Genomic DNA, 27,326 nt, shown 5'->3' on the forward strand with positions numbered 1-27,326 from the left:
TGCACACACACAAGAAAGAGGGAATAAAATTAGCAATTAAGAGACATACATCCCCCTTTATTAAGTTAAAAAAAAAATTGAGGACTTGAAGAAACACAAACAGCAGAATACAAACAGAATAAATTAACATTTAAAAAATAAAATTACCAATTACATTACTTCAATTATATAATGAAATCTTTAATCAGTAAGTTCAATACAGCAGTTTTAAAAAGCAAAATAAGCAGAAACTGTACTTTAGACTCACAAGGTAGAACATCTTTGTATCTATTCTTGTCCATATTCTGAGGTACCTTTGCACATGTAACAGCCAATCCTGGTTTCTTTCTATAGAGTTGCTGCAAAGTAGAATGAAAAATTATAAGCTTTTGAGAGATGTGATTATGCTATACACAAATATAATGCACAAAAATGCATAGACTGAAAAAACTTCCATATTTTCTTTGATGTTTTTCCTATCCTTCTGCAAAATTCACTTGAGAGGTTTTTGTATTTAACATGACAAGAATTTCTGTTATTGCTAGCCCATTAGGATAGCTATAAAAATTTCTAGGAAAAAAGCAAAAACAGCATGTGAGCATCATTGATATAAACCATTGCTTTGCAAGCTTGCCTTTTGCTTTTAAAACTGCAGACCAGAAGGACAATAGCGGTTGAGGGTGGAACAAGGGAGCAGTGAATGGCATCAGAACAAAAAAATAGCTGCAGACTTATTCTCTGGAATCAACTACAATACAAAAACTTCAGAAAAGTTTTATTCTCTGGAATAAACCTATCCATTTCAATCCAGCAAGTACCTAAAAAAACACAACTTCAATGTATTACAATCTCTTAACACATGACTCCTTTGCTTTTGGGCTAACCCCTATGCTGCAGACCTTATCTAGAGTAAATGGACATATAAAATGGGGTATATATAATGTGTATATAACCAAAATTTTGAAGTTTATGTAAGGTTAATGGTTGGGCTCTATGATCTTCGAGGTCTTTTCAAACCCTAATGATATTTGCTTCTATGTACATCAAACAAGACCAAAAAAAAAAAAAATGTACAGAGGGGAAACAACACCACCACCACCAAACAAACCCACAAGAACTGAAATTATACAACTATAGCTTTTGTGTATTAAATATACAGGAAAGCACCTTACAACTGAGTTATCAAATCTGGCTGTGCCAGAGTTTTATATCCTTCACTGAACACTTACCACAGAGTTCATTATATGTGAACTCACATGTTTAATGAAGATTTTGAATATTGTTCCATATATAAAATGGAATGAAACAAATAGGAGGCTGAAATCTCCTACTTCTGGTTGAGAGAAAAAGAGCAACACACATAAATATTTATTCTACTGAGATTTGTTGGACCTTCGAACTCTGTATTCACAGATCACTGCACTTTTCAACTTATACAACATAAACAAGCCATGTGAGAAGAGAACTTGATAATATTTGTAATGGAAAAGCTTCTATCTGTTATAAGTCAAGTTCCACTTTACTAGAGCCTGGTTGCAATTTCTGCCTTTTTTAGGAAGACAAGGAGGAATAATTTAAAGCCAAGTAACCATACTTAAGCTTCACTGTTGCCTGGCAAACAGTCATTTGCTATTGACAGACTTCTTAAATTCTGACTAAATGGAGGAAAGTTATATATATTCCGGAAAAACTTGATTATTCACAGTCTACCGGCTAATTATTTACTATTGTGCTAAAGTGAATAAAGAGTTTGAGTCACCAAAGCTGATGAGGAGACACTGCCATTGCCTCTGCTTCTGAAGATCACTAAACAATGAACTCAAACCAAGAAGACTACTAAGATGTACCCTAGTTCATTAGATTTCAAAAAACTTTTACACTTTTTCTGTAAAATCCTTTTATAAACAGTGCCATACAAAATGATAAAATATAGGCTCAAATATCCTATGAATATCCTATTATATCATTTATCAGAATATCAGAATATCAGAAAGGATCAAATATCCTATGAAGTTCACTACAGGAAATTTGTGTACAAATTTAGTCAACAAATTTGACAATTAAGAAGGTATTGAAAGGTCAGTTCACATTTTTGAGCTACTGCTTCAATAGCAGTAGCAACAGATTAATTGTAATTGCTGCATTGCATCCACTACTGTGGATTTTGGAAAGCAGTTATGAACCATTGTTTACAATTCCTTAAAACCAGAGGAATTTTAATTCTCAGAAATCATAGAAAGAAAGGAAACCTCACAAAAAGAGTGGTTATACAGTGAACAATACTGCAACTCTTCAGTCGTTACCATTAAATATTCCAGCTTTAAAAAAAAAAGTAAAGGAAAAAATATCAAAAGGGGAAGAAATTTTATTGCTGTTCTACAAGTTTTCAGTGACAGAAGGGGTTACTCTGGAACTCAGTGCCAATTTTATAAACCATAATAAACTAAGGTTTATTCAGAGCTACTACAAATGTTTGAATCTACAACAGCAAAGCAAGCACAAAAATACATCCTGCACTCCATTGCCATTAGAGAAGCAGATGAATTATCCTTTGGAATTTCTTATACTAAAACTGAAGGAACTAATTTAATAAAATATGAAACATTTTATTAGCTAGTTTTCTGTGACTTTCCTTGCTAACACATTGAAGAACCTAGAAAAAGAAAGTGCAAGACTGACCTCTGTCAAAATCTCACTACTCTACTCAATTAAACAACTGCAAAACCATACTGATATAGTGAACTTTGGGTACTTGAATCAGAAACATATTAATTTAAATATATTTTTCTAGGCAGATGGTATTTTGGGTAAGACTTGAAATTCATTCTTCCCTATTTTAAGTAGTGAAGTGTGAACTGATGGGCAAGTCAAATTGTTGCTCTCTTGAGATAAGATTGAACAGGAACAATGAGATTTGCAACTAATTACAACCCCTCCATTACTTGCTGGTTACAGCTATTGTTCTACACTAACAGCATTACAGAGTTGAGTATTACCTACCTCAAACTGAATAAGGACAGTCCCACTTTCTAGCCCTCTTCTTAGCTGCTCCATAGACTCCTCCAGTGTCTCACCACCATATTCAGAACAGACAGGAAGAATAGATTCTGGCAGAGTGTGGGAATCTGCTTCATCTTCTGATATGGGCTCCACAAACTGTTTAACTACTGAGAGATGTGTATGAAATTATAATCCATTACATAGAGCATTAATGTGGTTTTAACAGATATAAAAATTTACCAGCTTGAAATAACAGCAGAGTTTGCAAAACCTCAGAAAAGCAAATAGCAACAACTTAATCACATTTCTTTTTGTACTATATCACCGTAGAAACTATAAAGAGTACAATGTCCCTATGACCTTTCTGAAAGAAAAACTTCAAATGGTTGTTTATGAAGGCAAAGAACTTGAATTCCTAGCACAAGGAAGTTTTTGCAACTTTGTTTTACCTAATGAACTGCTAAATAGGCTAATGAAACACAACATCCACCATGGTAAAAAACAAGGGAATTTTACCCAAAAAAGTATAGATCCTAATTAGTGAAATATCTCTCCAACAGCAAAACAAAGGCAAAAACCCTTCATCACATTCCTCTGCCATTAGAAAAGACACAATTATCTTTTGCAATTTCTTATGCAAACACTGAAGGAACTAACTAAAATTAAAAAGAATTATTAGTCCATTTTCTACAACACTCCTTGCTATAGAAGAACATGACAAACATTAATGAAGCAATCTGCATAGCAGTTCTGTCCCTATGAAATGTATCGTATCACCAGACATGTCCAGCTGTGGTTATCCTCTGCAGTTCATACCTGCCAAACTTCAGAGAATGGGGAGCTGGTTATGCTCATGCCTATGAAAAATTACTGGTATGGGGCCACGGGTCATCTTTAAGATTTCTCTTATCTGCAAGTTGGAAGAGGACTAGGAAATTAAGGGAAAACTAAATGCTGCATAAAGCCAGTGGAAAAATAAATAAAGAGCCCCTCTACCTTGGAAACACAAGAAGTTTTAAATAAAGCCAGTGTTACAGAAGTACATATCACTTAGGCTGGTTCATTCCCTCCTATTTCCTGGTAATGCCTATTCCCTTCAGATTTTTATGTCTTCATGCAATCAGAAACTCTGTGTAATTGTGTGTGCTAATGTCTTACTATACCTTTTAAGGAAAGCAAATAACAAATTAAGAGTTTGACATCATCTGAAAGCTCTTGGGATCTACAGGTGTTTAAATATGGAGTAAGCAATGCCAAGCTGGAAGAGTTTTCCATTTTTAAACATACAGGCTTAAGACCCTGCATATTTCAAAGATTGTCTCCTCTTTGCAGGCAGCAGTTCTGCAAGCAACCAGCACAAGTTTATCTCAGTATTGTCACAAAAAATCTACTGTAAGAATGCAGTGAGGAGCAGCTTATTTGACTTGTTTCATCACATAATTGTGCAGGGGAACAGCCCATGAGTTTTTGCAAATCTGCAGTTGGGGGGGTTTTAAAATTATGCTTTATTTAAAAAAAAACCAACACCCCATGTCACCAAATTTTTTTTTTTCAAGGGACTATTTATTCTCATAGATTTTTAGAACAAAAAATAAGAAGAAATTCTAACTTGCAAGACTCTTTATGGCAGTGGTAAAAACCTATATAGCTTAAACTACTTGTACTACTAATTCAAATTTAGTGAGACCTACTCTTTGCACAGACCTATTCCAAGTGTGCTCAGAACATTTTTACGCAAATGGAAGAAGAGAGTACATCACCAAGCATAAGAGCAACAGTCTCAAAAACATTAGAAGTGAATAAAATTAGCCCAGTTACCTTTCCTCCTGATCAAAAGTGCAAGCTCTCTTGTGTGAGATTCTCTGCTGGCTTTTATGAACATGACCACCTGGTCGTGCGTGTGCTCTGAGATATCTCGGCCATTAATTAATACTATCTGATCACCTTCATTCAGCTTTGGAATGCATTTATCAGCCTGTTTCAAGACCAAAGAAACACATTAATGTCATCACAACCAGTTATGCAAGCAGGAACATATCAGAATATTAAGTACATCGTGTAAGCAAAGTATTCACAGTTCTCCTGGCAAAGTTTCATATTCTGTATCAGAGGTTCTATCAAAGGTTTCAGCTTGAAAGCTCTCATGCTTCAAAGCCTCTCCATGGCAATAAGGAACAGTTCAAACAACATATTGATAGCTTTTAAAGGAATTCACATTTATCAAACAGCCATCATCAGATTGCTCTCAAAGATCTGTATTTCAGACTCCAAGACTCAACAACCTCTGAATTTCTGAAGAAAGTGTTTTGGGCACATGAGATAATCCAGTTCACTTTTTATGTGGTGAATATTAAGAAGTCCAAACATGATTTTCACAAACATGATTTAAGTAATACGACATACCTCAGGCATGCACTTTTTAAATTTCAATTCAAGAAATCCACACACATTTCATATCTTAGTTACTTTCTAGAGTCTTCTTTAGATTTAGATTAACTGCTGGACTCCAGGGTTTGTTTGGCTTTTTTTCTGCCACAGTTCTCTGTATGCTTAGCCCTATGTCCAGCACAAAGCAATTAAAGCTATGGCCAGAATATTATGATGATGCTACAAAGATGTCTAAGGGACTAGAGCAACTCCTGCATGAAGGAAGACTCAGAGAGCTGGGAGTATTTAGCCTAGAGAAGAAAAGGCTCAATGGGCTCATGCATTGTACATAAATACTTAAAGGGAAGACACAGAGAGGATGAAGCCAAACTCTCAACAGTGCTCAGTGACAGGATCAGAGGCAAAGAGCTCAAACTGAAACACAGAAGGCTTCATTCAAGCATCAGGAAACAGCTTTACTGCTGTGGTGACTGAGCACTCCAGCAGGTTGCCCAGAGATACTGTGGCGTCTCCCACCTTGGAGCCCTCAAAAGCCATCTGGATATGATCCTGGGCAACTGACTCTAGGTGACTCTTGAGCAGAGGGGATTGGACAAGAGGACCTCCAGCTGCCTTCCAACTTTCTGTGCTTCTCTAATATGAATATGCAGGATTCTACAATCTTTGAGTCTCAAGTAATGTAAAAATTTTTTCATCATTACTATCCTAATCTTTATTTTGTCTAGGAAGTCTCCAGCTACATAAGTGATGTATACACACTACATTTCATTTATTGTATGAATGAGACATAGACCTTTACTGTTTTTATTTTTTTCATAGGTGTTCCCTGTATTTCCTTCATAGCCAGCACAGGTTCCCTGAGCTTTACCCATCCAGTATCATTAGCCCTACCAAACAACCATTACCAATCCCCTGTGCGCAAGATATTAAAATTAGATCCAATCCTGATCATGCCCTGCACTGATGGCTCCTAATATATTGATATTTCCAACTAGTAAATAAGAGATGGAAAGTAGAAATGATAACCAAAAAAAAAAAAAAATCAACAAGATGAAAAATGCAGAATAAAAAAAAAGTGGCAAGAATGTCATTTGTACCAGCAAACAAAGTTAAAAAATAAAAAACAGAAAAAGAAGAAAGGGAAGAAGCAAGAGAGAAGAAAGCTGCATGCAAGAGGAAAAAAAATCCCATGCAGAAAAGCTGATTAAAAATTTAAAGAAGGAATAGTTGTCGCCAACTTTCTCCACAGAAACAAGGAAAGAAAATAATGAAGGATAGGGAAGATTGACAATGATTCATAAAAAATGTAAAAAGAAAAGGAATGGGAATTAGGAACAGCCATGATGATCTTCAATACTGATTTAACTAGGTATTCACAGGTCCCCAGGAACACCCTTGCCATATTTTGTACAATTTACAAAGGCAAGACTAAAGAATGTAACTATGAATGACTAATTTAATCAGTCTTAAATATTGTTAAGTTTTTCTCTCTGAAATATAAATATTTGAAAAGATAGGTGATATAAAGACCACATCAGGTCAGTCTAGGAGAGTCAAGACATCAACAAGAATTTGGAAGGAATGGTTTCTGAGCTCCTATATTTGCCTATAATTTAGATTTCTTGGCTGGCTGCTATTAATCTTTATTACAGATGGAGACAAATATCTTTGCTCAAACAAACTTTGTTAATCATGTGATATGTCAATGCATCAGCTTTCTTATTTGAATCATCTGACTATATAAAATATATCTCAAAGGAGAATTAATTCCTCCTATGCAAGCATAATTTATAGATTTTTCAGGCTGAGCTTTTCCAGGCAATTTATTATGTCAAAGGCTCTCTGTCCTATTGATACACCCAATGTATCACCCGTTTTATGCTAATCACCTGCTATTGCTCCAAGGAGCATGCATGCTCTTTTTCCATTAAAAGTTCTATTGAATGAAACCATAATGACCTCTTAAGCATCTGAGAACATAAATACTGTTTGTGAATAAAATCTGTCTAGAACTTCAATTAAAAAAAACAAACTAACAAACAAACCAAACAGATGCAATAAATGGTTGTTCCTTCACTAAAAAGTGCTTTCAAAAAAGTTTTGGGTACTCTGTCCTTTAATTTTCCCAGCATACTACATTGCTGCTTTATGAAAAGATTTTTTTAAAAGAACCTTAGGATGTGTAAAGAAAATGTTGCCTTATTTTGGGGAGTAGATTTGCTTCCCCTCCTCTACAAAAAATGCACATCTTTTTGTAGGAAAGTGGGGAAAAGGTAACCTACAAACCTGAGAAACAATCCTAGCAAATAATATTACCAAATAGCATCTCTGAAGACATTTTACAGGGTAATGAGTGAATCTAGAGGAAGTTAAAATAGCAGAAATAAAGGTAAGTTATAATTGAGCTAAAATAATATCAAAATGCATTCCATAGACTTAAATTTGAACTTTAAAATATCAGCTACATTTCATTAACTAGTAAAGAACAGGTAAAATTTTGTTTATGGAAGACAATATAATCAATGTTAATACTGCTATTCTCTAAAAATAAGTGTGCTATTTTCCTTTTGCTATAACATGATATGATTTCCCTAACACTGCTACTGAGTATTATATATTGAATAGCTGTTTCCAATTTTTTTCTGTGATCCTGGTAAATTGTTAACTTAGTGGTTTACTAGACTAGAGAGATCATTAGTCACTCTTGTCCATGCCTATGACACCAAAGGGAGACACTTCAATGAAGTGTTTAAACTTGGAAGTCCAGCCCTTTTTCAATCCAAGAGAAAAAAAATACAGATCAATACTTCCAGAAGACCAGCCAAATCTGCCAAAGGAAATGACTGCCTCTGGAGAAACATCTTTCATTCTCTGATTGCAGAATGAGCCTGTTTACCCTATATAATTTCAGAATCTCAAATCACTCTTAGAATATTTGCTAGGTTGACCAGGAAATGTCTTAAGGACTGTTTTATTTTCAATTCCTAGATGTAAGTTATAATTTCCTACCAAACATTTTTTCAAATAATTATTATAGTTCATAAAGGAGTGCTATGAACTGTGTAAATCAGGCCAAAAATCAAAAATCATATGTGACAAAAAAATAATGTCTCAAGCAATCTGTTTCATCTGGATTAGCATCTTGACATTTAGATATCAGTCCTGTGACTGCTTATCAAATTTCAGAAGAGTCAGAAGCTTCAGAGTGCATTGTATTTTTAGGATTAAGTCAGTAATATTTCCTAACAAGTCTGCACTGAAATCATTTTATGAGACTTAGGAAATATAGTTTGGAAAAAGGCAAGTGAAAAAATTTGATACAACATTTGTCCTCACAAATTTATGCAATAATTATTTAGAAAAAAAGTGTAAAAAGATTTTATGTTCCTATTATTTCACAATTCAACCAAAGAACTCAATGACTCTACTGATTCTTATAAAAACATTTCACCTGGTCTATAAATATTTCCATAAGCAAAAAGTCTATGGCAAAATAGGAACAGAGCAAACATATGCTCCCTTTTTATGCTCCCTCTCTCCTGCCAAGTACTCTCCCATCCTATAAATAATTTTAGCCCTAAGGATTTCCTCAGCCTATTGTGGCTAGCTTAGTCAATAACAATAGCTTTTTTCCCCAAGTATTTGTCCTGTTCTGACCATACACAAAATTATTTTAACCACACATTCTTTGTCAGGGAGTTTCACAGGTCTACTATCTTCTGCACAAAGAACTACTTCACCAAACATGAAGAACCTGACCTTCACAAACTTAATTTAGTAGTCTGCATTTCTGCTGGAATCCCTTTTTCACAGTGCTCCTAATCTTGCAGATCCCTACAACATCTCCCTCAAACCAGCTATTTTTTTAGGGTGCAGGGGCCCAAATTATTTACTTCTTCAGTAAATGATATTCCTTTTCCCCAGTTCTTGTCCCTTATCAAGCATTTTGCAGTTCAGGACACACCTTTTGAGATGACAGGAGAACACAAATATACTTTCTACTTATATCTTGTTTGACAAACTCTTCCAGATCTTTTAATCTTTGGTTTAAGAAATCAATAGTTAAATCAATCCCTAATGAGAACAGTTCTGCTGCTATCTCATACTGGTTACAGGTATCCAAATTTCTATGTGTACAGACCTTTGAGAGGTGGAAGAAGTAGCAATGGAAGGGATTAAAAACCTCAAGAATTTACTTACAGGTGATCCTGGAGTTATTCTTGATACCAGCAGAGGCATTTTCTGATCTACTCCACCCTAGAGGAATGAGAGGAATGTCAAGTAAATAGCAACCATTATCTATCATTAAGCATAATCAGCATTTAAAAGAAGTAATTGCTTATTTTTCTTTTTGTATAATTTTTTTATGCTGTGTCAGCATGGACAGGGATGGTAGGACTGAATTTTCATCAGTAAATGGGGAATTATGGGGTGGCCTTAAATGTACCAATTTCCAGTAAACTAGATTGGGTGCCTCTTTCAGGCCATACTTTTTAACAGACAAACAGATAAAAAGGAACATTTTTTTAAAGTCTGTGCTTGAAACAAGCCTAATTTAACACTTGAACTTCCAAGGCAGACACTTTTTCTAGATTTTGTGACAAATGTGCAAGGAATCTGGTAGGATCAAAGTTCCAGACAACTGTACTCCTTTATTCTCTTTACATCACCAATAAATAGCCAAGGTGAAATGACCAAACTCTACTCTAAATTTGAAACTATGGCAAATTTATAATACTCTGCTTAAATTGAATTTCAGTGAGGGAATGTAAAACATTTACAATAGTCAATTATCAATACTAATTTAAATTTTCTTCACAAAATAATTTTCAAATTTTCAATATGATTTCTAATGGGTATAACTAAATGGAACAGCACAAACTATTTAAATTGTTTTATAATACAGAGGTCAAATTTTCCAAAAGTCCATGCCTTAAATTAGGCTTTTGAATACATATTTCAGCAGCCAAATAGGCAGTGTGCCTTGGATATGGGCCATGCCCATAATATATGCAACTGAAAGCCAGAGAACTATTAGATGCTTATTTCTGTAAGGGTTGCTTAAGCACTTGAGGATTAGGCTGCCACTTCTAAAAACTCTCAGTCCACATGACACTCCTGTAAAATAGACTGCTTTCTCCAAACAATTATACTAAAAAAAAATTAAAGTCATGAAGTAAAAACATCTTATCCATAAAGCATTTAAAATAATTAGAAGACAGCTGGCTTACCTTTAGATTAAATCCAAACTTCCCTTCTTCATCTGGTATGATACGCACCAAAAGTAACTCACCCTCAATTAGGTCATTCTGCAATATATAGAAAAAGAAAGAAAATGTTCTGATTTTTAGAAGAAAATATCAGCAAATTAGAAAACAGCATGGCCACATTTAGGAGTGCTAAACAAAAATACTCTAAGTAAAACCACCTTTGAAATAGGAAGAGGATATGGCTGTAGAATATACCTATGATTGTAAGTTTTTAAATAACAAAAAAAAACAACGTACATCTCAGCAAACATTTTCTGGTTGCTCTGTCCTAACATTGTTACTCTCATCTCAGCTTTCCTTCTCAACTGATAAATCCTATGTAAGTTGCAACCTGTTGTCATTAAAAGCTTAGGTGCAACATATGAATAGAAATGATTCTACTCCGAGAACTATGAAGTGACCATTTTTCCCTTGACTTTTCTCCTTAAATAGGTGTATTTTTACACAACAGATCTACAAGGCAGAAGAATTAAAAAGTGCCAGCAGCTAACGGAACTATTCTAACTAATTTTAGTTAGTTGTTTTAATTTATTGTAAGTGCCCACTTTTAGCCAGAACCCCTCTGGAACAGGCTGGGGAAGAATGATCCACTACCATAACGTTAGCAAGGAGTAGCTGCTCTCCAGCCTGATCAGAACTCAAAATGATGATGTCTAGCCATCCTTAAGAAATGCCTGGGATAAAACAGAGCTGTGTCTGATTTTCAGAGATGACTAGGATAAAGCAGGACTGTGTTTGCTTTTCAGACAAATAGCAACTTGAGTTAGCTGATCTTTTTTTCCCTTGAAAGAAACAAGGTTTAATCATGTAAGGATTTCTACTCCACTAGGAACTTTCCCTGAAGCTTCTAAAATGCTGGACACTTTGGAAACCAATGCACTTGGTAAGCTTGTCTATCACACAGCCTTGGATAAATGTGAGTAGCAACACGAGGTCTACTCTCATTGCTACATAAAATGGGCCCGTCCTGAATTACTGCCACGACTTTGAGCATTCACAAACCCCAGCTCGAAGTCACACTCACTACTAGCTCTGACTTTAAAAGCACACAAGTGTCCATACCTTATCACAGTAGTACTGACTGGAGTCTTCCGTCGAGCTGCTTTTTGTAACGTTGTCATACGTTTCTAGGAACTGCTTATCCACCCCTTCCAGTGGGTAAGAGCCTGAAATGTTGCCAACTCCATTGGGAGACCGAGCCAAGGCTTTAGGTGAGAGACGGGTCAGAGAGCTACGTGTCGGACTGTTTCCCAATACGTTCCTTTATTTTGAAAGGATAAATATTATAAAGGTACTGTTATCCAGGTTTTTAAATTAAAAGATTTAAAAAGAGCAAGTTCTAAGATTTAAAAGATTTAACACCAGTTCTTAGTGGAAGTGCAGGGAAACAGGATTGGAGTGTGATCTAAGCTGATTATTTAATCAGTGGACATCCAGAAAAATATTCAAAAATTCTGGAATAGCAAAATCATTTTATGCAAGATATTTGAATGTTAGAAGTGAAAGGCACTGTTGTAGCCATATAGGAATGCACAGTAACACAAGGAGAGGGCTGAACCACAAGGGAAAGGCACTCCAGTTGCCAGTTCTATCCATGAAAAATCTTTTGCTGTGATTCCACTCTCATTCCTGTAAAGCACTTTTTTTTTAAGATTCCTCCCTCTTACGAGTACCATCTCAACTTTATCCCTGTGGGAGAAGGCAGTTTGCAGAAAACCTAGAGTAAATTGTCAGGGAAACAGGAAATGAAGTGAAAATTAAAGGTTTAATTGCAGTTAAAATATTGTGTTGTTGAGGTAGTTATAGCCACACTGAAGGACCCAGAACTAACTTAGGGTACAGATCTGGCATTCAAGAACTTTAGCATTCGATGATAACAAAAGTCAGTAACTAAAACCCTCAAATCTGGCAATTGGTCAAGTTGCCTGATGGTGCTCCAGGACTTCCCAAACATTCATTTAACTACATTCCCTCTTATGCAGACCTCTCATACAACCAACCCCCTTCTTTAATTGGACCAAACTCATGGATACCATACAGACTAACTGCTGTAAATAGCATCCTTATAAATACTTATAAATACTATAAATACTTATAAATACTATAAATACTTGTAAATACCATCCTTATAAATACTACCAAATGTGAAAATATCTGTCTTGAGGAAAGCTCAAGGTATAGCAACATCACATTTTGACAGTGTTAAAATGGCAGAAGTACATGTCTTGCCAAGTAAACCTTGGCATTAAAATTTGTGAATTCAAACATTTATTTCTGCTTTGGCATTTATTGATATACGTGAACCATTTCCAGCAGCCATTTCGAGCTGTCAATGAAGAAGTAACACTCCACTCCAAGGAGTGTAGCTTTTAGCATACAGGACTTGTATTGTACCAGACTTTGATATTGCAGCCACTTGGTTTTCGGCCTGTGAAAATCTGATCACAAGGAGTGCAAACATCGTGAAAGATGCCATCAAGGAAATGCATTCCTGCCATAATACCTCAGACTTTCAGTTAGACTATGTGTACTTGGCAATGAGGTATTTCATGCAACACTTGCAATACTTTCAGTTACTACAGAAAGTGGCACTTTCTGAGTGCATTCAAAGTTTCAGAAGGCTTTGAAGTAGTGAACTATAATTACAATGTCAAAATTCTGGTTTTATCTGATAGCTTCCAAGACTTCTCATGATTCTGACAATGTTAAGCAGGAGGAACTCCATATATGTAAATACATCCTAATAAGTTTTTCAAAACACAGTCCAAAAAAACATTTCACTTACAAGTTGAAATTACAGCCCATGTAATGATTTTTTAATGTGGAAAAGAAATCTAAGAATACCAAAAAGATATCATTTCAGTCAATGTCATTTGGCACTATATAAAGAGTCACCACATAACATTATCAGAGGGTTTTTGCATCATTAAACTTTTGTAACATTTTCTACACAACTTTTTTTGTTAATAGTGGTGAGATTTCTATTATAACTTAAGACTTTCCAAATCCTCACCCCAAAACTTACTTTTTTTTCACAAATCTTTACAATCTTCATTGATTTATACATTTATTGTTGTGTGTTTTAATCATACAAAACCATTACTTTGAAAAATCAGTTGAAATTATATATTTTCTTATTTATCTTAAAAAGGTAGGAGAAAGCACAAAGAAAACTTACTTTGGTGATTCTTGTTCAGATGACCTGGTAGAAAACCACAAACACAAAAACAACATTACATGAACATAAGTTAAATCTTCAAAAAACACGAAGTAAACTCCAACTTTAAAAAAAAAAAACAAACAAAAAAAACTACCAAAAAAACCCCTGCATAAAAGCCAAAGGTTGTGCTCATAATGAATTAAAGAATACTTAACCCTATGGTGGAAGTCTGAATCAGATAACTAGGGTGTTTATGAGACACTCAGCAAAAATCCCAGGGCAGCTCTGATCACTCACTTCTGCTTTTGATACAAGCCCAATACAGGCAGCACACATCTGCTACTGCAACTCAAACTATGCAGATTACACAGGCAATTATTTAGCCAGACACATTACATCATTTTAGAAAGTTTTAGGCGTCGATTACAATGACTACAGATGTCACAGATTGTATTTTGTAAAAGTCAAAACGTGGCAAGATATTTATGTTTAGGTAGCCAGAAATGACCACAGGTGGCTTCAGAAGCTTGACATTTCCAATGCTTATTCTCATGAAGTGAGAGCAGAGAAGGTGTTGACAGAAAACTTTGAGACAAAGCATAATGAAAGTAGAAGTGGTTATAGCAATCAGGACAATCTAGAATGGAAAAGAAATCAAAATTTGCACTGCACAGCATTTTCCAATGCGTTCAATTAACTTCATCAAAAATCCCCTGAAACAGCAAGCTAAATGATATGACATAAATTAAAACAGTAGCAGTGCTACTAGGACAAATTTTAAAGTAAAAGTTACCAAAAAAGGTGTTTACAAAGCAAAGTTTAGGGCAGATTGGATACTTGTTCAAATTCATTTAAGGAATGACCAAAAATCCTGGAGCGGTATATGTCCACGCTGGAAAAAAATATGTGAAGTAGTTCAGTTTGAAAGTAGACTTGTGCTGAATTGCCAAGTTATAGGAGGCCATTCACAGTATACAGTTAAATTTTCAGCTCATACTCTCTAAATCATTCTTAATACTAAGAGTCCCATGCTACATTTTACTAATTTTGTAGTAAAAATAGCACCAGTATCAGTCTAGTTAAGATTCCTTGAATGTAATTTGACAATATGAAGAAGTTCTTCCTTGAGAGGCAGAGACAGTAAAGCTTGATCCCTGAGGAATTTTGGAGGTTTGAATTCTGTGTGCCTTTAATACTTCTAAAACATTAAGCTTCTTCCCCTTTTATTGCTTCTTCCCCTTTTATTGCTTCTTCCCCTTTTATTTAATTTATTTAATTACTGAGTAATTCAGTAATTCCTCTATTTATTAAAAGTTTATTAAACTTTTATTTACTGCAATAAAAGTTAGATATTGGATATCTAACTTCCAACCCCACTGACATACACCCCCACTCACCCACTAATATCTCTGGTTCTGTTTGTCCACAATCCTCAGAGAACTTTTACCCTCCAAGTGTAAGCAGATCCTATGGGAATGCAAACTCACCTGCTGCCTGACCAGCCACATCTAAATGGGGCAAATACTGAATTTGTACTTTAACTCCTCAGTGAGAGGACAATGTCATCCTAAAGTTTTGGGATTTTTTCCTGCCCAGTCACTGACTGTCACTAATCTTGAGAAACTTTGCATGTTCAAAAACTCATCTCCTGGATTACATTTGATTGCATTGTCCGAATATTCTCAAGTGGAAACACAGGCAGAGGGGCTGTACAATGACATAAGCCTTATTTCCTTAGGAAGTCACACTAAAAATAAAGAAACATTGAATTTATTTTCATTAAGCTAATGGATTTCCTTGTAAGGCAAAGAACAATGAAACTGTAGATCTTTTTTACATTTTGCCACAGGAGACCTGCAGCTCTATTACCAAATCCTACACAGAATCAAAATTGCCCTGAGTTAACCCTTTCAAGAGTCTTCATCAAAAACTTAGAGACCCCAAATTGTGATGAAAATCAATACAATGCCCTGGTTTTAATATATTATCTCCATTCTATCTTCCCAAGAGAAAGAGGCAAAGAGAAATAAAAAAAAAAAACACAACTTGGGCTTTCATTCATAGACCTTATATAAATTTACAGTAAATTTTTCATTATCTCTACCTTTGGAGACTTGAATGTGGGCTATAAACTCTTAGTACTATTTGATGAAGGTTTATTTGTTAAATTATTGCACTCTAATTCAAAATCATCAGCTCTAAATGACTGACTGAAAATTCTGTAACCTTTTAAATCGGGAAGAAAGGCAACCAAATGTTTCACCAAGAAAAGTGATCAAATTCAGTGTCTAAAAGAATTCATCAGAGACAGTGCAGCTGTGTCTTCCTTAAGTCCTCAGTAGGTCAGCATGCTAGAGCTGCAGAATTTTGCACCCCAACACAGTTAAATAGTATTTCTATAACTTAATTACTCAGCAATATGATAAAATACCTTAAACATTAATAACTAGGTGATTTTTTTTTGGCTACATGGTGTTGCAGTTTACTAAGCCTTCTTCCTCATTTTACAACATACAAGGACTGTATTTTAAGTCAATGAAAGACAACACTCACCAGACCAGCCATTCAATTTTTTCATCAAGGAAGAGAGCCCTTCCTTGCAAGGAGATTAAGCTTTCCATTGGTGCAGCAAACAAGCAAATACTTCAAAACTTCAGGGAATTTCTCTTCCTCACTTCACAATATAACTAAAATGATGCCATTTCAATCTTGCATTCAGTATGGATTGATCTATTGACAATTACCTTTAAATAAGGTCTTTGCCCTGAAAAGTCTAACTCTCCTCTTCAGTCAAAAGGACAGAATGGAAAGGTTTTAAGGAAAGACCCCTCCTCCTCATTTTGGTGTGACCTACCAGGGAATTTTGCTATTCTGAGAACCAAGGATGATAAACTACAGCAGAATAAAACCCCGAGAGAAAAGGGTCAACTGAAACAATAGCACTGTAGCAAAACTCCCCCTTTACAAACAACTGAAGGAAACATCTGTAGGTTTTGCCCTTGTGCTGTTCTTGAAGTTTTTAAAGCTTCTTTCCTTGTAACACCTGCAGGGCTGGGGAAAGTGAGTATGCCAGCACTTCCATCATAACCTCTTTTCTGAGGACTCACCTTTACAACTGGGGTTTTTTATTCATAAGCAAAATAAGTGGAAGGTACTTGCAGCAACACCTTTCTGCTGCCTTTTAGCGGAATTTATACACAGAATATTCAGCATTTCTGTGAAGAGAATAACTGTGTAAGGTGTCATAAGCTTTTGTACTGAATAATTAAGAGAATCAGTACAGAAGACTTGAGGACTTCATGGCATACACAAGCTTTTCAGTAATTTCCTAGAAAATTTCAGTCATTCACATTTTTAAGCTGCTACTATCACCTTTAAAGGGATACTGCATTGCCTCTATGACTGTGCCCAGTTTACTGTCTTGCCAAGAAAGTTTCATGTGTTTTGATACACAGCAACTGCTTGGATTGCTGCAAGGTTTGCCTTTTCACTGATTTGCAATTCAACTTTGAGACTTTCCATTTAGATGCAAAATTATTGCATTTTGAACTGGCAAGGAAAGTGTAGTACATTTGAATAAGGATACATATTTAAAAAGCAGTCTGCATCTAAGCAAAATACATACGTGTACTATTTTCATGTATATTTGGATGGAAAAGCATGTAAAACTTAGTCTATTAGTAGTAGCATTATAATTCTAATTTGAAACTAATTGAAACATTCCCAGCTGCACTGTCTAGTATTAGAATATCTTCCTTGAGAAAGGCTGAAATACACAAAGAAGGACAATAGAATTTTGCAAAATGCAACAGATTTGTAGAAGAGATTATCATATCTGTGTATGATTAAGTACTAAGGATAAATAACAGTTTAAAACAAGGGGGGGAGTTCACTTATTTGCAATTTTCCACCCAAAAAGTAGCTACAGGGACTCGGCTGGATAAAACTGAAGAAAGAGTACTTTTATCAACAGTAAAGCTTTAAAAATTTTCCTCTCATGAAAAATCATATTTTAGTTAAACTAATTATGTGTTCCCATAGTACATTCACCAACGCTCACTATGCAGCTACAGTTATTGTCTATCAAATGCTAAGCTAAAAGAATTGAACAAATGCTGCATCCGTTCAGGAAATCTATTTTCAGTGCAATACCTTCACCAGATGATGCATCACACTCACACTAGGAACGTATGGGCACTTCCAGAAATTCATAGCACAGTGCAAGCGAATTTCCGTTTTGTATGTTAGTTCATCATTCCATTTCCTTCCCCTCCAACTCTGGGGCTGCACACATTATTCCATCTATAGCACTAGCAAAAGATAGTTCTACAATGAAAATTGAAAGATGCTTACAGCTTTGCAAGCATTTCGGACAAAAGATTATGAAGAGATATATTGCATTTATAAGAAGAAAAATTATAGACTCAAAATAATTTATGTTGGAAGGGAACCTGAGAGGTCACGTAAACTCCTATTCAAAGAATAGACATCAAAGCTAGATGAAGGTATTCAGGTCCTTGCCATGTGGTGTTTTGAGGTTCTCCAAGGATGGAAATAACTCCACCTCTATGCTGATGTATAAAAAGGCTTAAATAATCTAAATGTGACTCCCCCCCTCCATTATCTTTTGAGCATTTCCCTAGCTATAACTTGCGTCCAATACCTCACGTTTTTGCTCTGCATCTCCAAGAAGAGTTGGCTCTTTTGGCAGAGCAAGGCAACAATGTGACCAAACCCTCCTCAACTCCCCCAGCCTTCTGGTTCTCATGCATCATATGCTTGCACCTGTGAATAACTTGCCAGATTTATCTCATCAATCAATGTATGACTCTAAATATATGATCTATAGCATCTCACCTGTCAGGAAGCTTTTCTTGCTGACTGTTACTATACCTTATCACTTAGAAATATGTTTTACAATAATCTTTTTTATGGTTAGGCAGAAAATTTCACTAATCTTTTCTGTTAGGCCAGCAAATCTACTCTAAAGGACTAAAAAAGTACCAAAACATGTGCTCCTACACAATCTTCTGTTCCAAACCAAACAGACATGTTCACTTTATTTAATTACAACGTGAACAGGAGAAATTGAATAAAAATCAGATAACAAGACCCTCCTCCACACAGCTTATCAGGTTAATTTCCAAGCCAATAAGCCAGTTATTTTTTCTCTTTAGCACCTTGTCTGCTGGTTTTGGCTGAGGTAATTTTCTTCATAGTGTCCAGTATAGCACCCTGTTTTGGATTTCTGCTGAATTGTGTTTTGGATTTGTGCAGGGCTGATAATACACAGATATTTTTTGTTATTACTGAGCAGGGCTTACACACGGCCAAGGCCTTTGCTGCTTTTCATACTGCCATGCTGGTGAGGAAGTTTTGGGTGCTTGGGAGGTTGGGAGGAGACACAGCCAGGACAGGTGACCCCAATTGACCAAAGGGATATTCCAGATCATATGACATCATGCTCAGTGTATAAAGTAACATGTGCAGGGGAAAAGAATTAGGAAGGAGGAGAATTTGGAGCGATGGAGTTTGTCTTCCCAAGTACTGTTATATGTGAGGGGGCCCTGATCTCCCAGAGATGGCTGAACACCTGCCTGCCCATGAGAAGCAGAGAATTAATTCCTGGTTTTGTTTTGTTTCTGTTTGCTTTCCCTCTTTAACTGTTTTTATCTCACCCTATGGACTTTCTAGCTTTTACAGCTCTGATTCTCTCTCCCTGATTCCCTTGGTGGGGAATGAGTGAGTGGCTGTGTGGTGCTTGGTTGCTGGCTGGGGTTAAACCAATGCAAATTTATATATTCTTCCTGATAAGTACCCTTCCCATTCAGAAAAGTGCATTCAAAAACAGGAAGAAGGCATTAAGAGGGCAAACAAGAGCTATATTAACACTCCAAACTATTTCACCGATGATATAAAGAAAAACAAATTGAAAATATTTTAAAAAGCACAAGCCATTAAACCTGAATTTACAATGTCAAAAATAAGCTCTTCTCATTTAAGGGAAAGGGGAAACGACTCCTGTACAGGTAACGTGACTAAGATTATCCTGAACTGCCAAAATAAATTACTGTTTGTTTCAGTAATCCTTTGCATGTAACACCTTCTTTTCTTAAAGAAACCTGAGCTTACTAACATTCAGTTAAGGGGCAGGTGCTGGCCACAACATGGGTCTTCCCACAAAGCCAGATGAAAACTTTAAGTCCATGAACAGAGAAGAATGGAGTATACTCCTTTTTCATACTGAATGGTAGAAAACCATGCAGCTTCCCACAGCTGGGTTCTTGGAGGTTAAGAGCATTAAACAACACCGTGGTTTTCAGTTTTCAGTTCTTGACATTAGTTTGTTTTCATTTCTCATTGCCTAATGAAGGGTAAACATCTCTATCACACCTCATGTACCCAAAGATGCTTGAGAAAAAGAAAAAAAAAATCAAGTCCAAAGATCTATAAACAGTTACATTGGCTTTAAGTTTTTGGTATAACAGGGTCACCTGTTTAAAAAGTGTATTATTGAAACCTTTAAAATTACATTTTTAATTTACACCAAATACCTTAACATAAAGACACCAGCGAAATCATTATAGCAGCTTAAATTTTTACTTATTTACTTGAGTGAAAAGGGAAGGCTAGTTTATTTTAAGGAGTTTTCCTTTAACTTCTTCTAAGAGTTCATGTATAAAGAATCCTACACATATTAAGTTGCATTTTAATTTTTAATTTTTTTTTAAAGTTACCAATGCCAAGAACCAGACCTTGCACTGGGTATGGCAGTGCAGCCTCTTAGGAGAAAACCTAATATCTGATAAAAGATCAAGCGTGTCAAAGTACATGATTCCAAAACAACTAGTCTACTGCCCCAGTTAAAACCAAGTTTGATTTGAAGGCTACTGCATAAATCAAGGATGTTTTGGAATTTCCCAACCTGATATTGAAACAATGTCACATACTCCAGTATGACTATTTTATTTTTCCTGTACCTTTTCCCCTTAAGTGACAGAGTAGCATACAGATCAGAGTGGTGTCAGGGAAGGCAAATCAGCAAGGATGACTTGTTCCTCTACATCTGTGAGTCTCTCCTTATTCCAAATTTGGAAACTGTAGTGATAACTTTATCAAGACAGACTGCAACAGTGGTAATCTTCAAGCACTATGCCAGGCTAGACAAAGCAAAAATTGCAGTAAAAAAGAATTCCCTGGACAAGTCCATCAGTCTGCCTTTAAAAATAACCAGCTGTGGGTTAAACCTGTTCAATGTGTGGCAAAAGCCCAGGGGAAACATCCATATTTAATACTGAGGATATGCAAGGTAAACTTTTTTCTTACAAAAGAGATTTAGCTGATAGGGTAGGATTTCATCCAGCAATACAGCATTTATGGAAAGAAAGATTTTACTACACAAACATACTTAATTTCACTTTGCATTTTTCAACAAAGGAAGTGAACTAAGTAATAACTACTGTAAGATTGCAAAAGGAAAAAAAACGGAATGTGGACTAACAAACTTCAGTGTAGAGAAAAAGTGAGGTTTTTTTAATTGCTACTATTTTACCTCAATTGTTAAAAAGGAAATTATTCATGACTATTTTACTTCACAAAAATCTAACAGTCAATACAACAAAGGATCATTTATTCCACCCTTCTTCCAAAACACACAAATTGAATTTAATTACTAAAATTCATGCAGGCATTTTTTCATTTACCTGCTGAGTATCAAATGTTACAAACATACCCAAAAAACTGATAATGCATTTGGGATAAGACGTAAGAAAAAAACCAAATGATCTATATGTGGTAGTAACAGTAATATCACTCACTGTGGAGATTTTTACTAAGATTCAGCACAGTCACTAGGCCTCAGAAAATAAATGAATGTGCTATTTTCAAATTTAGAACGTCCTTTTTTTCATTGTCTGAGAAAAGGCATGAAGGCAGGCATTTCCACTCCATTCTCAATAGGTATAAGATAACTGAAACAGGAAGGAAAGAAAAAACTACAGGGGAAGAAAAGAAAAAGGAAAATAAAAGAAGTCCTACAATGTACTAGCTGGCAGGACACAATTTGCTAGTCACAAAACACAGCATGGGAACATAATTTTCTGTCTACAGCTTCTACCCTCATCATCTCTTCTTATGTCTGCCTCTCAGCATTTTTACTCAGAAAATACTTATAAAAGTGTATCAACTGCAAACTGTAGAACACAGCGAAGACATGGTTTCCTATCTACGACTATTCACAATATTTAAAGGCCTAAATTTTATGTATTCTCATGGCTACTACTGCCATTAGTACTAATAAATAGTATTAAGGTTCAGCTGTCTTCCAGTCAGACATATAGAAAAATGAAGTGACAAACTCACTTAATATACTCAAAAGAGTGACAAAATCCAAATATGCATACAACATGTCAATTTTCCCTTTTTTTTAAAAAATGGAAAACTCTCTGCTATGTCACAATAATATTATTATAGAATTTAAAGCAAATAGTTTCAATCAGAATTTAAAGCTATATTTAGTACCTGCACACTGTCACAGAGGCAGGTGAGTCCTATCAGCTTCCATTAAGACATTGCTTCTCAAAATACACCCTGCCTTAAAGTCACTAGGCATCACTAAAACCATTTTTCTTTTGCAGTGCTTTAAAGGAACATGCATTTTCATTTGTAGCATTCTCCCCAGCTCCAAGTTTTAAAGTATCCGTTTTCTTTTTGAGACGGAACAATTAATGACTTCGTACATTATTTCTGAAGCTGCTATTATGATAATCTGATATTCGTTAAGAAATGAGTGTAGCCATATATATAATGTAATACAGGAACAAACAAATTATCAGAGTGCACAAAGACAGGCGCTTCAACAACTGGCAAACCTAGCAGTTGTTATAGCACTGCAGAGGAGAACAAAGCAGGTCCTCAAGGAATACAGCCAAAAAGCAGACACTGCCTTTACACAAGCCATTGACAGTTCCTCTGAAGAAGAAAAAGATGGATGACCACCAGCATTAAGAAGTTCTTGTGTATACTCAAATGTAATACCTCTTTCAACCAACAAGGCTGAACTGATGATGTGATGATGAACTCTTAAAAGACTTCACTACATCTTTCTCCCCACAAAAAGAGTTTCTGCCAGGTAGGAAAGGGCTGCAAAAGCTACTAGGAAACAGGATATTACAGATTTCAACAGACATGCTTTAGTAGTTCTTCTAATTTTACTAACAGCTCAACTACTATGTATTGTGTAATGATGAAGGGTTGGTATGCTTTTGACTCGCATTTTGTGTCATGGCATTTGCAGTATAGCAATTGGTCAAAATAAAGCTTATGCAAACAAAACTGTGCAAACTCATTGTAGCGTTACAGCTGATTGTGAGTGTTTCACACTACAGCTCTTTGTGTTTTTTTGTTTGGTGCTTTTAAAAAATGAAATAAGCAATGGATTGCTTGCCAAAGTCCTTACCTCCTCTGCGGACTACGGTTTTGAGAGAACTCTGAATCACTGTCCTTTGATGTTGGAGAGCCCTTGTATGTGTAAAAAACATCCTCTGTTTCAGTAATATAACTAATCTCGTTTGTAAGGTTATCTACAGATGAGTGTCGTGGTTTGCGGATTTCGTGACGTAGTCTAGGACTCCGCCTTAAAAATACAGAATACAAACACAGGCAGGAATATTAGAATATTTCACAAAACTTTATAAAAGAAAAATTTCTATCCTATGGCAGTTGTGATCTGAGTCTTCATACCAGGCCTATAAGTCTCACTTCAAAACAATCAACTTTTAAGCATTCTGTATGGTATACTAGGCAATCATACACTGCTAGGTTCAGTACACTGAATTGATTTGTGTTTCTCCCCCTGTAAAATGCAACTTCTATTGTTATGTTTTAATCATAGGAAAAATCTGGTTGGAAAGGACTAATGGGGGTCACCTAGTCCAATCTCCTGCCCAAAGCAGGGTCAACTAAGGCCAGAGTAGGCTGCTTAAGGCTTTATTCACTCATATCTCAAAAAATCTGAAGGATGGAGACTGCAAAACTTCCCCAGGCAAGGACTGTCCATGTCGTGAAGCAGTTTTTCCATTATGTCATGACAAAACCTCTTTTGTTGCAACATATACTTGTTGCCCCATTCTCCCACTATGCAATAGTGAAAAACCTGGCCTAATCCTGTATCTGGCCTCCTCCTAAGTAATTCTGGACTGTTATTAGGCATCTAGGAAACCCCTGTTTCTCCAGGTTGAACATGTGCCACTATGTAGCCTCTCCTCTCAGGGTACGTGCTCCGACATCCTGACTACCTTGGAACTGGTGGTTTTTGCTGAGCTTGCTCCAGTTTGTGTCTATTTTATATTTGCAGACAAAAAGGGCTGCAGCATTCTAATAAAATCTAGAGAATGCTGGGCCAAAAGGGGCTGCCACTTCCACTGACCTACTATCTACAACTCTGTCAATTCTGCCAGGTTGGACTTGTTTGCTTTCAGGGCATACTAGATGGCTCATGTACCACTTCTGCCTATAAAGATTACCAGGTTGTTTTCCAGAAAGCTGCACTGCAGACAATACTGTTACACTGGGATCTTATTTCCCAGGACTATGTTTGTCTCTGTTGAATTTCACACATTTCCTATTGGCCCATTTCTCCGGATTATCAAGATCACTTTGGAGAGCAGCCCTGGCCCCAAGCTTATTGACTCACCCTCCAGTTTGGTGCCATCTGCAAACTTTATAATCAAGCATACCATTGCCTCCTCCAGGTCATAAAGAGGTTAAGCAGGACAGGTCTCAAGAGCAACCCCTGCAGTCACCTACTTTTTCTGTTGTCCAGATAGAGTGTGACCCATTAACAACTCCGTTCTCAGTCCAGTCATCCAACCATTTCAACTTTTTTTTTTTAAACCACCCTGTTGTCCACCCATACAGAAACATAATGTCTTAACTTGGGTAAAAGATTTTGGCAGATAGGATGAAAGCCTTGCTGAAGTTGAGGTGACACCCACTCTTCTGTTGTCATATATATTCTCAGAATAAAAATGTTTTTATATGTACACACTACATAATTATTCTGTTAGAGTACATACAATTAGAAACAGTAGGAGGCTAGAAGGTGTGGAAAAGGCTGAAAATGGATTTACCAGTTGGGGGTAACAGGAGGTGATCGAGAAGGAAGGCTTTTGGTCTCTAGGTGCTCAACTGATAAGGATCGTCTCATAGATGGGTTCCAAACCATCCCACCTATCACTTTCCTGCAGTACTGGTTGTTTACAGACCTGAAAAGATATAAAACAGCTATATGTGAGTTATTTTGCTTAGAAAACTTAAAAGAAATAAAATATGCTTATGAAAGCTAATTTCATAATTTAAAGCATCCCCCTGTGCTTACTCCTCCTTACTTATGCATTTACATTCTCACAGAGACATTTGCTGTCCCTCATTTGTGACAATAAAAGTAATTGTTAATCCCTGCTACATTGCTTATCACAAGCCTGGGTAAAAATAACTTTTTCTGAGAATTATTTTTAACCCAATTGTGTTTAAGAAGATAGAGGGAAAAACAGGAAATCCAGTATGTCCTACTGGCACTGAGCTGAGTGCCTGACAAAACACAGTTCAAATACAGGTAATATATTCTAAAGCTTCCCTGTTAATATCCACAAAGGGGTAACAATTCAGCAAGAGCTTCACTGAGCACAGGACAACTTCACCCATCTACTTGCTGCCTCATCAACTAAGAGCTAAACCAGACAACTCTCTATCGTGGAAGGAAGCCACCTTTGAGTGATATATTCCTTACAGAGATAAACCATTAAAAAAAAAAAATCTGACATGAAAATAGGATCTCCAGGTCTGGACTGCTTCTTTTGACGAGTCTGAGAAGAAAAGGGATGCAACAGGATAAGAACCACAGATAGGAAAACTGTAAAAGTATCTTAATAGTGAAAATACATAAAGAAGCATAAAGAAAGTCTTTAAGTAGACTGAAATTGAGATAAACTGACTCTTAAGCATCATTTTATACAGCATTCCACAAGTCAAGCTGAGAGATAGACTGCTCACCCTTACGTTTACAGGCCTAGGACTTCTCATGGAAGAAACAATTTATTAGTTGCAGGGAAAACACCCTTGGCACGTTAAGCCCCAAATTGTACATAATGGGCAGCTGGGCTAGCAGGCTATGTAAGGATTTTACAACAGAGCTGAAAAGTCTCAATTTTACATAGCACTAAAAAAATTTAAAAATAAATAAAATTACAATGTTACTAAAGCTGTGGATATTGTGCTGAAATCAAACCTTAAGCATGCTTTGCATTGCACCACTTTTTGCTAATATAAGTAAAAGAAAAAGCAAAAGCAACCCATAAATTTTTTTTCCATATATACTGAAGTATTTCGTATATCTTGTTCATGATTTTAAAGGAAATCAATTCCCTCATCTTCTAAATGTACTTTAGAAGTTTCTCCAAATATAGAAAACAGAGGAAAAACTTAGTATGAAGGATCTACATACTATAATCAGCTACCCATGTATGTCTCCATGCTTAGTAAATGAAGTCCTTCAACTCAGGAGAAGATTTTAGCTATACTACCCATTTTATTTTTCTAACACTTTTGAATACAATGACAAGGTACGAGCTACTCATCTTCTTCAGAAACAAAGGTTTTTCAAAGAAGCCTTACATAGTTGGAGCAGAGGGAAAGGCTGGAAAAAAGATGATGCATTATGAAAAATGCATTGTGAAGAACTCCACATTAATAAGTTTTTCTTTTTCACAAGTGGCTGTTGATGCATATTCCAACACAGACAACTTGAAGTGCAACATAATTCATGGAAGCCAGAAGCCTAAACCCTAACTCTAATCTTAAACCAGTAATCCTGACCATAAAATCACTTAGAGGGTATGTCTCTAGATATTTCAGTTAAGGCACAGAGATAATAATCTCTTGAATTCAAGTAGCTGCCCTTCAGATGCCAAATATCAGCATATTTCTCAGCAAACATTCTGGAAGGCTGCCAAAGCCTTTCTGGAATGGGCTGTACTATCTGAAAATGATGCTTCCTTTCTCCTATCTATTACTGAGGCTATCCTTGGTGAAAAATACAGACACATTTTTTAGCTTTTCAACAAGGAATGAGAATGCATCTAGGAGAGGTTATTCAGTGTTCAGTCCAGAATTTACCTCTCAGAATCTGGGAGATGTGATTCAGTCTGCTCCTTGAACAAGGCTTACAGGTGATTTATACAACTCAGCAGCCTAATTTAAATGGAATGCCTCTAGTACCTTAAGCTAAGAGAATCAAGAAGGGCACAGGTATGTGCAACTAAGAAATTGTACTCAAGTAGTGCAATTATTTGAACTGATGCAATAAATGCTAGCCTATCTGCCTCACATAAGTGTAGAACACAGAACAAGAAAGTCACAAATTCCATAGGAAAACCTGTGATACTTAAGATGGTAAAACCTGAATGTGGCACCCTTCAAAGCTGATGGAAGCTGCATGAAAAGGATTCTTAATATGCATCAATCTTAAAACC

At 36.0% G+C, this 27,326-nt stretch overlaps 1 protein-coding gene across 5 annotated transcripts in view; it reads right to left on the bottom strand.

Moving 5' to 3' along the window:
- Nucleotides 1-27,326, bottom strand: part of PTPN3 (protein tyrosine phosphatase non-receptor type 3) — a 158,074-nt gene that overhangs the window by 16,346 nt on the left and 114,402 nt on the right. For 4 of the 5 annotated variants that reach the window (XM_038163399.1, XM_038163416.1, XM_038163426.1 and 1 more), the window contains 9 exons: nucleotides 24,927-25,061; nucleotides 23,255-23,431; nucleotides 13,816-13,839; nucleotides 11,700-11,898; nucleotides 10,599-10,676; nucleotides 9,568-9,624; nucleotides 4,798-4,954; nucleotides 2,980-3,146; nucleotides 248-338 (listed from right to left, as the gene is read on the bottom strand). In XM_038163399.1, coding sequence (XP_038019327.1) covers nucleotides 248-338; nucleotides 2,980-3,146; nucleotides 4,798-4,954; nucleotides 9,568-9,624; nucleotides 10,599-10,676; nucleotides 11,700-11,898; nucleotides 13,816-13,839; nucleotides 23,255-23,431; nucleotides 24,927-25,061 — 1,085 coding nt within the window. The remainder of the gene's footprint in view (nucleotides 1-247; nucleotides 339-2,979; nucleotides 3,147-4,797; nucleotides 4,955-9,567; nucleotides 9,625-10,598; nucleotides 10,677-11,699; nucleotides 11,899-13,815; nucleotides 13,840-23,254; nucleotides 23,432-24,926; nucleotides 25,062-27,326) is intronic. The other variant, XM_038163408.1, reaches the window with a different exon arrangement.

This window comes from Motacilla alba, chromosome 2, assembly GCF_015832195.1.
Source record: "Motacilla alba alba isolate MOTALB_02 chromosome 2, Motacilla_alba_V1.0_pri, whole genome shotgun sequence".
Classification (NCBI taxonomy): Eukaryota; Metazoa; Chordata; class Aves; order Passeriformes; family Motacillidae; genus Motacilla; species Motacilla alba.